Below are 13,171 nucleotides of genomic sequence, written 5' to 3' on the forward strand. Positions count from 1 at the left end.
AATTTTGCAAAAATACACGTGGCATGGAAAAGATTACACTGACTATATTTTATTTATTTATTTATTTATGGTTCATTTGTATCCCACATTTTCCCACACATGCAGGCACAATGTGGCTTACAGAAAAATTAGGGAAATTTACAATTTAAGAAAAGATTGAAAAGTTGACAAAAATAGACAAGGGGAGCAGTAGCTAACAATGGGGAACTAAGCAGGGTGGGGGATCGTGAAGGGAGTATCAAGCAGCAGAGGAGTTAGGTGAGTACGTTTTAACAAAGAAGTAAGTTTTCAGCAATTTTTTGAAGAGGATGTGGTCCGCTTGTGTGTTGAGGTGCTGCGGAAGAGCATTCCAGTATTTAGGACACCAGTAACGGAAAGCAGAGGTCAAAATCATCTTATATTTGACGTCCTTGCAGTTTGGGAAGTGTAGTTGGAGATATGACCGTGCTGCAGGCGTGGCATTCCTTGGTGGAAGATCTATCAAGTTGAGCATATAGTCTGGAGCAAGACCATAGATGATTTTGTGGGTTAAGAAGCAGATTTTAAAAATAATACGTTCCCTTACAGGCAGCCAATGTAGGTTGTAGCGCAGAGGCTCCGCATGTGCAAATCGTTGTTTTCCCAGAATCAGTCTCGCGGCAGTGTTCTGGACTGTCTGGAACTTTTTCAATAGAGACCTTGCAGCCCGCATAAATCCAGCTGCAATAATCTAGGTAGGATAAGACTAACCAATGCACAAGGGTACAGAACAGCTCTCTGGTATGGAAATACCTTATGCGCCGGAGCCTCCACATAGCATTAAACATTCTTTTGGAGACCAAATGCACATGATTGTCTAACTGTAGGTGCATGTCCAGATTCACTCCTAAAAGCCGCAGACTGTTGGAAATTGGAAGAACATAATCCTTAACAGGAAGCGTTGTTTCAGTTATTTGGTTATGAGTGGACGAGAGTATGAGACATTGAGTTTTTTCCTGTATAAAGGAGGAAGAACTCAAATCTGTAGTTTTGCGAGAAACTGTTGTAAAAAATTAATTCAAGAAAAAGCACAATGTAGACTAACCACACAAAATGGTCAATAAACCAAATCTCCCCTAGTAAAAAGAATCTGCTTCATCCACAATGGCTCAAAGGCTCAAAAATCTACAAAGTCTAAACCGTTCTGATACCAGCATTTCAGCAAACACAATCCAGTCTTCACTAAGAAATAAGAATTCAAGAGCAGAACAGAAGAAATTATCCAGCATTTCAGCCAGCCTCAAGGTGAACTCAGAATTCAAGTTTGCAATACGCAACAAAAAAAACAGTTTCCTCTTCATTGCGATGAACCCATCCTCACCATTGTCCAAAACAACCAAGGGAACACATACACATTGAATAATATTCACTAATTCATTTAAAACTCCAGCACTGCAGTAGATCTTATCCATCCAATGAGATGCACTGTTTCAAAAACATGCTGCAAAATAAACAGTCCGCACTGGTCAGAATGAAGCTGTCATCCTTACAAAAATCATCAATTCAACCTACCCAGAGATCAAAAAATAATTAATGCGCATTTCACCATATCAGGTCTCAATACTAAAACTTGATGTGCCAATTTAAACAATTTATTGCTAAATAAAAAATGTCTAAATGTCTTCTTACAATAACAAGATCAAATCCAAAAAGGAAGACATCATTCATGTTTCTTATTTAAAATATTTATATACCTCAAAACAGGACATGACCATCCAGTGCAGCAAATAATGTACATACATGATAAAATTATAAAACCAATAATACAAAACAATATAAACACTAAAATGACACATAAAAATCAATACATACCAGCTTCAATATAATCAGCTGACTAATTCACTAAATGCCTCATGAAACAGGAAGCTCATTTATAACTTCCTAAAGCACAATAAATCTCTCTCAACCCCCATGGACTCAGGTAAGGAGTTCCGAAAGACTCTAGTAATAGTGGGACCAATATTCAGCAGGAGCTGACCAGGTAGGAGAGTCAGCCTTGAGTTACCTGGGCACTGCCAGTATTCAGAGGTGGTACCTGGATAACTATCTAGTTGGACAGCAAAAAGGCTGTCCCAAGTTACCAGGGGGCTATTCTGGGCACTGTCATTAAATTTCAGTTCCTCTGACCTGTTTGCAGCTTCGTTCAGAATAGTCATAATACCTGCAGCTGACATAGATCCTGGTTTTCCTTTCCAGTTTCACATTCAGGGAAGAGAGAAGGGAACAGCAGCCACGGGGGGGGGGGGGGGGGGGGGGGTGATCAATTACAGCAATATTTTGTAACATGGATGTGATTGAAACAGGTCTAGATAAAAATGTACTTCTTTTTAGACATGGACATTTCTTCCCATTCAAAATTTCATGTTGGACGTCTAATTCCTTAGTCCCGCCTAAAATGCACCCACAAAATCCCCCCCCCCCTTTGCTATTTGGATGAACTACAGTTGGATGTGTTTAGCAGATGGACGTTTTCTTAGGAATTTTAAGACATCCATCTGCTTTGAAAATGAGCACCACAAAATGCTAATGCTATAAAATAATTTTCTTAACTAAATAAGCAACTACAAGATAATGTAGAAACAATTTTCTCCTCAGAACTTTTTATTCAATAGCAATTTTCTGTAAGGGCAATTCTATAAGGTGTGTCTAAATTAGGGGCCTTTTTTTACTAAGCTGCATAAGGGCCTACGTATGTACAGCATGCACCAAATTGGCAGTACCACCCAGCTAATGCTTGAGCTGGGCAGTAATTCCAAATTTGGTGCACACCGAATCCCACAGTAGAAAATAATTTTCTACCATGGGCCACTTACCCAGTGGTAAACAGCAGCTGGCATGCGCTGCATGCTTACCACGCGGGTAGCGTGTGAGACTTTACTGCTAGGCCAGTGGGTGGCGGTAAGGTCTCGGGCCAAAAATGGAAGTGCACTGGTTTCAATTTTAGTACACATCCATTTTCTGGCACCTTTTAAAAAGGCCCTTTTCCTAGACACGGTATAAAATGGTCCAACCTGTGCCCGAAAGAGGCGCCCACACTACCGCAGGCCACTTTCCACCCAGCTTAGTAAAAGAACCCCATAAAGCGCTAATTGTGCACCAATGTTTACAGAATGCTAGCAATTACACATGGGATTGGCGCTCTTAATTGGCAAATACACACGTAGCTGCTAGGCACTATTCTGTAAATATGGTGCACATGTCACTATGCCCTAATTCTATAAAAGTCCCCCAAAATTGCATACATAATTTAATTGAATAACAAGCTAAGCAGCACCAATTATTAGCTTTTTAACAAGCAATTATTGGCACTAATTAGATTTAATTAGCATTTACACATGATCTGAAAAAGGGCGCAGGGAAATGGGATAGTCACGGTCATAACAGTGGTGTTCTTAAAATTAACGTGCATTGTTATAGCATAGCAGGGATACATGCCTCATGTAGGTGAGTACATTAGCACCATGTTTCAGTTGGTGCAAATGGCCATGACTAATGTTAGCACGATTCCCAGGCATAAGCACTATTCTATAAACCACACCTAACTTTAAGGGCAGCTTACAGAATAATGGGGTTTTTTCTGCGCTGATTTTTTCGGCACGATAAATAGAAACTAGCTCATAGCATGCAACTGCAAGCAGGCCATACCTGAGGGTGGAGCACGGGCATTTCGTGGGCATTCCACCTAGCAATGCATGCAACTTACAGAATACTATGCACAGCAAGGCACACTGCAGCATAGTCACTTACACCTGCCATTAATATGGCATATTCAGCTGCACCTAGATATCGGACTGCCAAGGCCACTTTATCAGGGGCATAGCCAGATGGCTAATTTTGGGTGGGCCTGAGCCCAAGGTGGGTGGGCATGAAATTTGCCCCACCCCACCCCTGTGGTTTGCTCTTGCTCCTCTCTCCACCCCTCCCTGCCCACAAACCCCAAATATTAAATACTTGAGGTGGCAGGGATCCCAAAACCCTGCCAGCTGAAGATTTCCTCCTCCTCCTCGAGCAGCTAGCACACTTCCAAACGGCATCCAGCAGCACTTGCCTCACACTGATGCTGCTGTCCAGGCTGTGCATGCTCAGTGCTTTTGCATGTGTGAAAACTGAGCATGTGCAAAAGGGCCAGTCTCAGTGCCAGCTCAATGGAAGTGCTTCTGGCTGACATTTGGAAGAGCGCTGGCTGCCCAAGGAGGGAAAATTTTCATCTGGCAAGGTTTGAGGATCCCCACCAGCCACAGCAAGAGAGTCACAATTTTGAGTGGGCCTGAGTCCAAAGTGGGTGGGCCAGGCCCACCTGTGGCTGCGCCACTGCACTTTATGCTGGTATTCTATAACAGGTTAGCTGCACCCTAATGCCATTATAGACCTGGCATTAGGCATCCCTCTTTGTAGCACCTATAATTTCTTTTATAGAATTGCCACTTCCCCCCCAAGTTCTATATAGTGTGACTTGAGTTGCACATGCAAATCTGGGCAAATTCTTATTTGCACACACAACGTAATCGGTTGATGAGCCAATAAGCACTGATAATTGGATGTTAACAAGCAATTATTGGCACTAATTGGCAATAATTAGAATTTACGTGCACAGCTCACTAAGGGTTGTGTTTACAAAGGTGCACTGTAGGCACATTAGCATTTTTAATGCGCGTTAACCATTAACATGCATTAAACGCTAATGTGGCCATAGGAATCTATTAGCATGTTAGTGTTTAACGCATGCCCGTTAAAAACACTAATGCACCTTAGTAAACAGAGGCCTAAATGTATTCTATAAAGCAGTCCACATAAATTCTACCATTCCAATCTCAACAGGGGTTGTGGCCATGGGAGGAGCATGGGCGGGTCATGGGCATTCCTAAAATTTAGGCGCATTGTTATAGAATGACCTGTTCCACACCTAACGTTAGGCACAGGCATTTACACCAGCTTTTCATTGTTGTGAATAGTTGCACCTAAAGTTTAGGCATGTGGATGGTGCTACACATATTCTGTAAACCACACCTAACTTATAGAATAAATGTAGGTGCATTTTCCCTTGGCGCTGATTGGGTGTAATATACAGATAACCCTAGATTATATATAATGCCAAATATTGTACGCTGGAATCTGGCATGCATCAGGCATATTCCATAATTGCATGCGAAACCTAATTGACAAATAAGCAGTTAATTGGCAACTAATTGGCAACAATTAAAATTTACATGTGTACCTTCCTAGTTAGGATTCTATAAAGATTTGCATGTAAGTTTTTCACGTGGATCTGAAAAGGGGGCATGGCTATGGGAGGGGCATGAGCGAATCAGGGGCATTCCAAGAAATTGTGCACAGTTGGTGTAAATCTTTGCACCCAAACTTAGGTGCAGATCCTGATGCTATGCACTATTCTATAAACAGTGCTTAAATCTGGCCACCATTTATAGAATAGCACTTAGCAATCATTTGTTATTCGGCATCCAAATCTGGGCACCATTTACAGAATCCAGTCCATAGTATGGTCACTATACTGGAAGTACCTATTTAGTTTATGCCCAATAAATTACGAGCATAAATTATCCAGATAGCAGCTGAATGTTATCACTATCTGAGTAACTTTTCAGCTCATTTTCACTCTGACCCAATCCCAGCATTCTATTATATAGATAGTATCAGGTCCGTCAGTCATATTTTTGGTCCAATACTATAGATATAAGTTCTGAAAACGCATGGATAAAGAAGTTGTATGTTCACTGGCTGCCACTGAACATCCAACTTCATTTGATTGTAAGACTGATAGCGTTTTGCTTTCATTGTTGTTAATTCTACTTGTTATCTCTCGTATGACTTATCCAATTGTCTCAATTGAAATCCCAGTGAGGGGAGGCCACACTGTGATGTCCTCGGCTCAGTCACAATTAAATTTCCTTATCCCTTGATTGTTATATCATGACATGTTCAGTGTAGATCAAAGGGTTATGGTTCTACATCATGTGATGGTCTATTCATGTTCTTACCAGAGAATTATATTCGCATCATGTTCCCTGTGAATCCTGCAGAGATGTCCGGCTCTTACTGGTATTTTTTCAGGAACCCCTGTTGATTGTTGATTTGCAATTGCATCCAGACACCCTAGTCTGTCAGATCTGCTTTTCAGGCAGCAAGTGTAGTAGCTGGTAGTTCTGGTTTTTGAACAAAACTGATCCAAAAGAACTTCTACCTGTAACAGCACAAAGCGAAAAACAAGGATCTTAATCACAGTACAGGAACACTTTCCGGCTCTTCATGACAACGGCACAATGGAACTAGCCCGGAACAAATAATAATGAGACAATTATTTGAAATTGAACTTAAGGAATGGACATTTTTGCACACACTCACTCTAATTTTGTCATTTGTTTTCAAATCATCACCAAGATTCTTGGCTACTCCTATGATGTGCGGGAAATACCAGAGAATGAATGAAACAGCTTTGAATGGCTTCAAGAATATCTATGACACATTTGATTTGTTTGTTTTGGCTCCTGTATACAAGGTCGGGGCTTTCTCCATTTGCTATAATAGAGGGTCATCGAGGTAAATTAGCACTGAATGAGACCTTCATTGGGATCTACTGTCCCATCCCACGTTGGATCTAAAATTTGATCTCTGTGGATAGTGCTATGTATTATGGAAACATTGTTTTATATCTCTCGTATTTCAATTCCAGTGCTGTCAAATGTGTATATATTTTATACTGTTTCATGGTAGTTCTATTATTACGTTTCAATTTGCTGTTTCCAAGTTTACCTCTTTTACTGTATTTATGTTTATTCTAGGTTATTTTACAATTGTTATGCTGTTAACAAAATTGTAAGTTTTATGTTAAACGGGTCCTGTTGTACATTGCCTCTGGTGAATCTCTTCATAAAGGTGGTTAATAAATCCCAATAAATGATGATGTCCTTTCATTGTCCCTTTCCTACCATGGTCTAATATTACTTTAGTGTCTAGCAAAGCACCTCGTCCCCCCCCCCCCCCCCCCTCCCAAGGAATCTGTAGTTCTATACAAGTAAGGGAATGAAATCAAACTCATTCCTCTTTTTTTACTGCTGGTTATGAATTCTCAAGCCAAAGGCCACTTGTGCAACTCCTTTCCAGATTCCAATTTCACTGCCAAATTAAAAATTAATTTCATCACTTGACTCAACTCACTCTTTCTATTCTGTATCCCCACTTCAAAATCAAATTTCCTAGTTTTGATCTCCTTGCCTTAGCTTCTAACATATTGCACCAAGATATTAAGGGGATGGAATGCCTCCCCTATGAGGAAGGGCTAAAGAGGTTTTGCCCCCTGGAAATGGCACAAACTCAATGTGGGACTACCACTGGCGGCCGTATTGGGCCAGTAGTAGTCCTGGAAGAGCGAGTGCTAAGCCTGCACATAGTCAGTTAGTGCCCCAAACGAGAAGAGTGCCTCAACAATGGAACCATTAATAAATTGATTACTAATTTGGAAGTAAGACCATAAAACGTTTGAAACATCAAACAAGCTGTTTTAAAAAATATTGATGCTCATACTGGGAGTCAAATGTAATTTTGTCAAAAAAGGTCAAACCTTATCAAATTTCTTAATTCTGTAAATCAACATGGTAGAAGTTTGTTTAATAACCTAGTGGATAGACCTAAATAAAGTGTATTACAGTAGCCAAGCTGAGATAATATCAGCATCTGAACCAACAAAGCAAAAGATATTTCATCAAAATAGGATCACATTATATGTAATTGTCTCAGTTTTTTTTGCTGGAGATGATTTATCTGAGGCTACTACTACTACTACTACTATTTAGCATTTCTATAGCGCTACAAGGCATACGCAGCGCTGCACAAACATAGAAGAAAGACAGTCCCTGCTCAAAGAGCTTACAATCTAATAGACAAAAAATAAATAAAGTAAGCAAATCAAATCAATTAATGTGAACGGGAAGGAAGAGAGGAGGGTAGGTGGAGGCGAGTGGTTACAAGTGGTTACGAGTCAAAAGCAATGTTAAAGAGGTGAGACAGTGATAAATCTAAAATAATTCCAAGGACTCTCAATTTGTCTTCTATTGGTAAAGATTTACCAGAGGATAGCATTTAACCAGCTTTGTTTTCACGGGCTCAGAGCCCGAACATGACCCAGCATTGAATTTCTGGGAATAACGCTGGCAGCAGGTAGTAAAAAAGACTGAATATTGGGTCCTAGAAGTTTTTGAGCCCACGAGTGACCATTAAAGCTGCTGACTGGAATGCTATAAGTGAAAAAACATCTGTGAAGATGTAAGGTTTTATGATCACAAATAAAACCAAGGACACCCACCTCGTCCACGAAACAGTCTGATGACCATTCATTCACTTCACAGCACTTGGATGCACACTTTTCATAATCAATAGCAAAATCCATTGCTTTTGCAATTGAACCTGTGGGATCAAGTGATGTGAAGAACATGATTCCCCTAAAGATAAAAGATACATGTGCATCAATATTATTCTTTCAACCATGAAAATCTCTCAAAAATAAACAGTATTTGACTTTAGGTATCTTCTTCAGCTCTAAAATGTTTGTAATATCGGGCTTATGGATGGAGAATACTGCTGTAAATCATCTCTAGTATCCTTTCATGTCCAATCTCAAATATTTATTTTATTTATTAGAAACATTTTGGCTTGACTAACAAATGATAGCTATTTAAGGCAAGATACAATAAAAAAGACTATTGCAGTCAATCTAACATACAAAACTCCAAAAACAATGAAAGGGAGCATAATAAATTATAACTCTAAACAAAAGCGTGGGGTGGTAACCAGCACGAAGCAGCAGTTACAACCCTGACCACTTTACTGGACAGACTGCTTAGAGCATGCCGGCTTTTTTTTTTTGCCATCATTTACTATGCTACAATGTTACAATGTTTCTATGTAAATACAGAGAAGATTCCATAAAATAATTAATAAATTATATTTCCTGGAAAACCATAATATCCACCTGGATATTTCCAACAATCTTTCATAATATCAGCTAGCCATGAACTAATATCACAGTGGGAAAAAAATTAAACCTTGAATGCATGTGCAAACCACCAAGTCTTTAATAAACAGTAAAATACTAGCCACCTTATAATTGAAAGAGAAAAACGCCTAGATTTCGACCCAAATCGGGAGATAGACGTTTATCTCACAAAAACGAATAAATCGGTATAATGGAAAGCCGATTTTGGACGTTTTCAACTGCACTCCATCGCGGAAGCGTACAAAGTTGACGGGGGCATGTCGGAGGCGTGGCGAAGGTGGAACTGGGGCGTGGTTTATCGGCCAAACAGAGATGGGCGCCTTTCGCCGATAATGGAAAAAAAGTATGCGTTTGTAGCTAGAATTTAGGGCACTTTTTCCTGGACCCTGTTTTTTCACGAATAAGGCCCCAAAAAGTGCCCTAAATGACCAGATTACCACCAGAGGGAATCGGGGATGACCTCCCCTGACTCCCCCAGTGGTCACTAATCCCCTCCCACCACAAAAAATGATGTTTCACAACTTTTTATTTTCACCCTCAAATGTCATACCCACCTCCCTGGCAGCAGTATGCAGGTCCCTGGAGCAGTTGTTAGGGGGTGCAGTGGACTTCAGGCAGGTGGACCCCCCCACCTGTTACAATTGTGCTGCTTAATGCTTAGTCGTCCAACCCCCCCCAAACCCACTGTATCCACATGTAGGTGCCCCCCTTCACCCCTTAGGACTATAGTAATGGTGTAGACTTGTGGGCAGTGGGTTTTGAGGGGGATTTGGGGGGCTCAACACACAAGGGAAGGGTGCTATGTACCTGGGAGCTCTTTTACCTTTTTTTTTGTTTTTGTAAAAGTGCCCCCTAGGGTGCCCGGTTGGTGTCCTGGCATGTGAGGGGGACCAGTGCACTACGACTCCTGGCCCCTCCTATGAACAAATGCCTTGGATTTATTCGTTTTTGAGCTGGGCGCTTTCATTTTCCATTATCACTGAAAAACAAAAACGCCCAGCTCACAAATTGTCGAATAAAACATGGACGTCTATTTTTTTCGAAAATACGGTTCGGTCCTCCCCTTCACGGACCCGTTCTCGAAGATAAACGCCCATGGAGATAGACGTTTTTGTTCAATTATGCCCCTCTAGGTGATCTTTTACTAAGCAAATTTTCTACAGGTACCTTCATAGCTGCCAACTCACCTAGTTCCAATAGGAACATTTTAGGCTGGTCTTGATTTCCAATCTACACCTCCAATGCACTGTGATATTTGTAGTCCCTGATACTACCAAATGGAATTAGTGCTGCTGGTCCCATAACATATCAAAATTGGGTTATCAGACATTCAGAACATAACTAAATTGTCTGTACTGGAACTAGATAAGTTATCAGGTATGAACTTCTTCCAAAAGAATGGAATGAACTAAGGAAAAGCTCTATTATGCATCTGAGATGTAATAAATAAATTAAGAAAATCTCACCTCCTCTACAGTTAGGACCACCAACAATAATTACTACTACTACTATTTAGCATTTTTACTACTATTTAGCATTTCTATAGCGCTACAAGGCATACGCAGCGCTGCACAAACATAGAAGAAAGACAGTCCCTGCTCAAAGAGCTTACAATCTAATAGACAAAAAATAAATAAAGTAAGCAAATCAAATCAATTAATGTGAACGGGAAGGAAGAGAGGAGGGTAGGTGGAGGCGAGTGGTTACGAGTCAAAAGCAATGTTAAAGAGGTGGGCTTTCAGTCTAGATTTAAAGGTGGCCAAGGATGGGGCAAGACGTAGGGGCTCAGGAAGTTTATTCCAGGCGTGGGGTGCAGCGAGACAGAAGGCGCGAAGTCTGGAGTTGGCAGTAGTGGAGAAGGGAACAGATAGGAAGGATTTATCCATGGAGCGGAGTGCACGGGAAGGGGTGTAGGGAAGGACGAGTGTGGAGAGATACTGGGGAGCAGCAGAGTGAATACATTTATAGGTTAGTAGAAGAAGTTTGAACAGGATGCGAAAACGGATAGGGAGCCAGTGAAGCGACTTGAGGAGAGGGGTAGTATGAGTAAAGCGACCCTGGCGGAAGATGAGACGGGCAGCAGAGTTTTGAACCGACTGGAGAGGGGAGAGGTGACTAAGTGGGAGGCCAGCAAGAAGCAGATTGCAGTAGTCTAAATGAGAGGTGACAAGGGTGTGGATGAGGGTTTTGGTAGAGTGCTCGGAAAGAAAGGGGCGGATTTTACGGATGTTGTAAAGAAAGAAACGACAGGTTTTGGCGGTCTGCTGGATATGAGCAGAGAAGGAGAGAGAAGAGTCAAAGATGACCCCAAAGTTTCGAGCTGAGGAGACAGGGAGAATGAGAGAGCCATCAACAGAAATAGAAAACGGGGGGAGCGGGGAGGTGGGTTTGGGGGGGAAAATGAGAAGCTCGGTTTTGGTCATATTTAATTTCAGGTGGCGTTGAGACATCCAGGCAGCAATGTCAGACAAGCACGCTGAAACTTTGGTTTGGATGCAAGGTGAGATATCAGGGGTAGAAAGGTAGATTTGGGAGTCATCAGCATAGAGATGGTAGGAAAAGCCATGGGATGAGATTAATGAACCAAGGGAAGAAGTGTAGATAGAAAAGAGGAGGGGACCAATAACAGAATCCTGAGGTACGCCGACAGGCAGAGGGATAGAAGTAGAAGAGGATCCACCAGAGTGAACACTAAAGGTGCGGAGGGAGAGGTAGGAAGAGAACCAGGAAAGGACAGAGCCCTGGAATCCAAGTGAGGACAGGGTATCGAGAATTATGCTGTGATCGACAGTGTCAAAAGCAGCGGAAAGATCAAGAAGAATGAGGATGGAATATTGACCTCTGGATTTAGCCAGTAATAGGTCATTGGAGACTTTAGTAAGCGCAGTTTCGGTTGAGTGGAGAGGGCGAAAACCAGATTGTAATGGGTCAAGAATAGCATGTGAGGAGAGAAAATCAAGGCAGCGGCGGTGAACAGCATGCTCAAGTAATTTGGAGAGAAAAGGAAGGAGGGAGATGGGTCGGTAATTAGAGGGACAAGTAGGGTCAAGTGAAGGCTTCTTAAGGAGAGGTGTGACCACAGCATGTTTAAAGGCAGCAGGGACAGTCGCAGTGGAAAATGAGAGGTTGAGAATGTGACAGATAAAAGGAATAAGAGTAGGAGAGATGGCATTAAGAAGGTGGGTGGGAATGGGATCAGAGGAACAGGTGGTACATTTTGAGGAAGAAAGGAGAAGTGTAGTTTCCTCAATAGTAACATTCATCCCATGATCATGACCCAACACATAAGGACACATTCATCATGAAGATATGCTGGTCTAGGAACATAGAAAGCCTTGAAAACTAAACACAAGACTTTAAACTGTGCTTGGGGAAACAAACCAGGGTCAGAATAGTGTGAGCTGTAAAACTATCACCTGGAAGTAGCAAGACAGCAGCATGCTGAAGGAATTGAAATTGCTGTAATAATTTAAATGGAAGCCCAATATACAGTGCACAGCAATAATCAAGACAAGATGTCAGAAAAACATGAATTAGGATAGCAAGGTCTTTGTTTTCTAAACTATGCTTTTAACTTAAGTGCCAACCAAAGATGAAAAAGTTGCTTTTAGATAACTCTAGCAAATTGAGAATTCATATTTAATTTGTATCAAGGTTGTAGATCTCATTTTTCAATGAAACTCTACAGCCAATATGGAAGAACTCCTGCAAAGGGGATTTGCCGCCTGTATGCAATTTTAGCCAACAAGAAGTTTCAAATGAAAAGATTCATGTTGATAGATCAATTGGCCTACCTTAAAAAAAACAACGACAACTCAATCTTAGGGTTTAGATTCAGTTTATTTCTCTTTACTCAGTTCCAATCCTTGTGTAGAAAAGAACTGATGTGACTTGGGCATTGCTCCCATGTGATGTGTTCAGTTGTTTATTGATTGATTGATTGATTGGGCTATATTAACCGCCTTTATGAAGCGATCCAGCCAAGGCGGTTTACAGCAGGTACAGTTTAACATAGAGTTGATGTGAATGCTTTTCCTATAATACAGCTTACTATGTAGCTGAGGGGCCAAGTACTACTACTACTACTACTACTTAGCATTTCTATGCAGCAAGCTAGTCCAGGTGCGGAGTGAGTGTATAGTCAGT

The 13,171-nt window shown here is 41.2% G+C and overlaps 1 protein-coding gene across 1 annotated transcript in view; it reads right to left on the bottom strand.

Moving 5' to 3' along the window:
* The window catches only part of LOC115462504 (vitamin D-binding protein-like), a 91,073-nt gene that overhangs the window by 909 nt on the left and 76,993 nt on the right, over window positions 1-13,171 (bottom strand). Inside the window, exons 7-8 of the mRNA XM_030192498.1 lie at window positions 8,336-8,471; window positions 6,015-6,217 (exon numbers count right to left, since the gene is read on the bottom strand). Coding sequence (XP_030048358.1) covers window positions 6,015-6,217; window positions 8,336-8,471 — 339 coding nt within the window. The remainder of the gene's footprint in view (window positions 1-6,014; window positions 6,218-8,335; window positions 8,472-13,171) is intronic.

The sequence above is a fragment of the Microcaecilia unicolor genome, chromosome 2, assembly GCF_901765095.1.
Source record: "Microcaecilia unicolor chromosome 2, aMicUni1.1, whole genome shotgun sequence".
NCBI classification, from domain to species: Eukaryota; Metazoa; Chordata; class Amphibia; order Gymnophiona; family Siphonopidae; genus Microcaecilia; species Microcaecilia unicolor.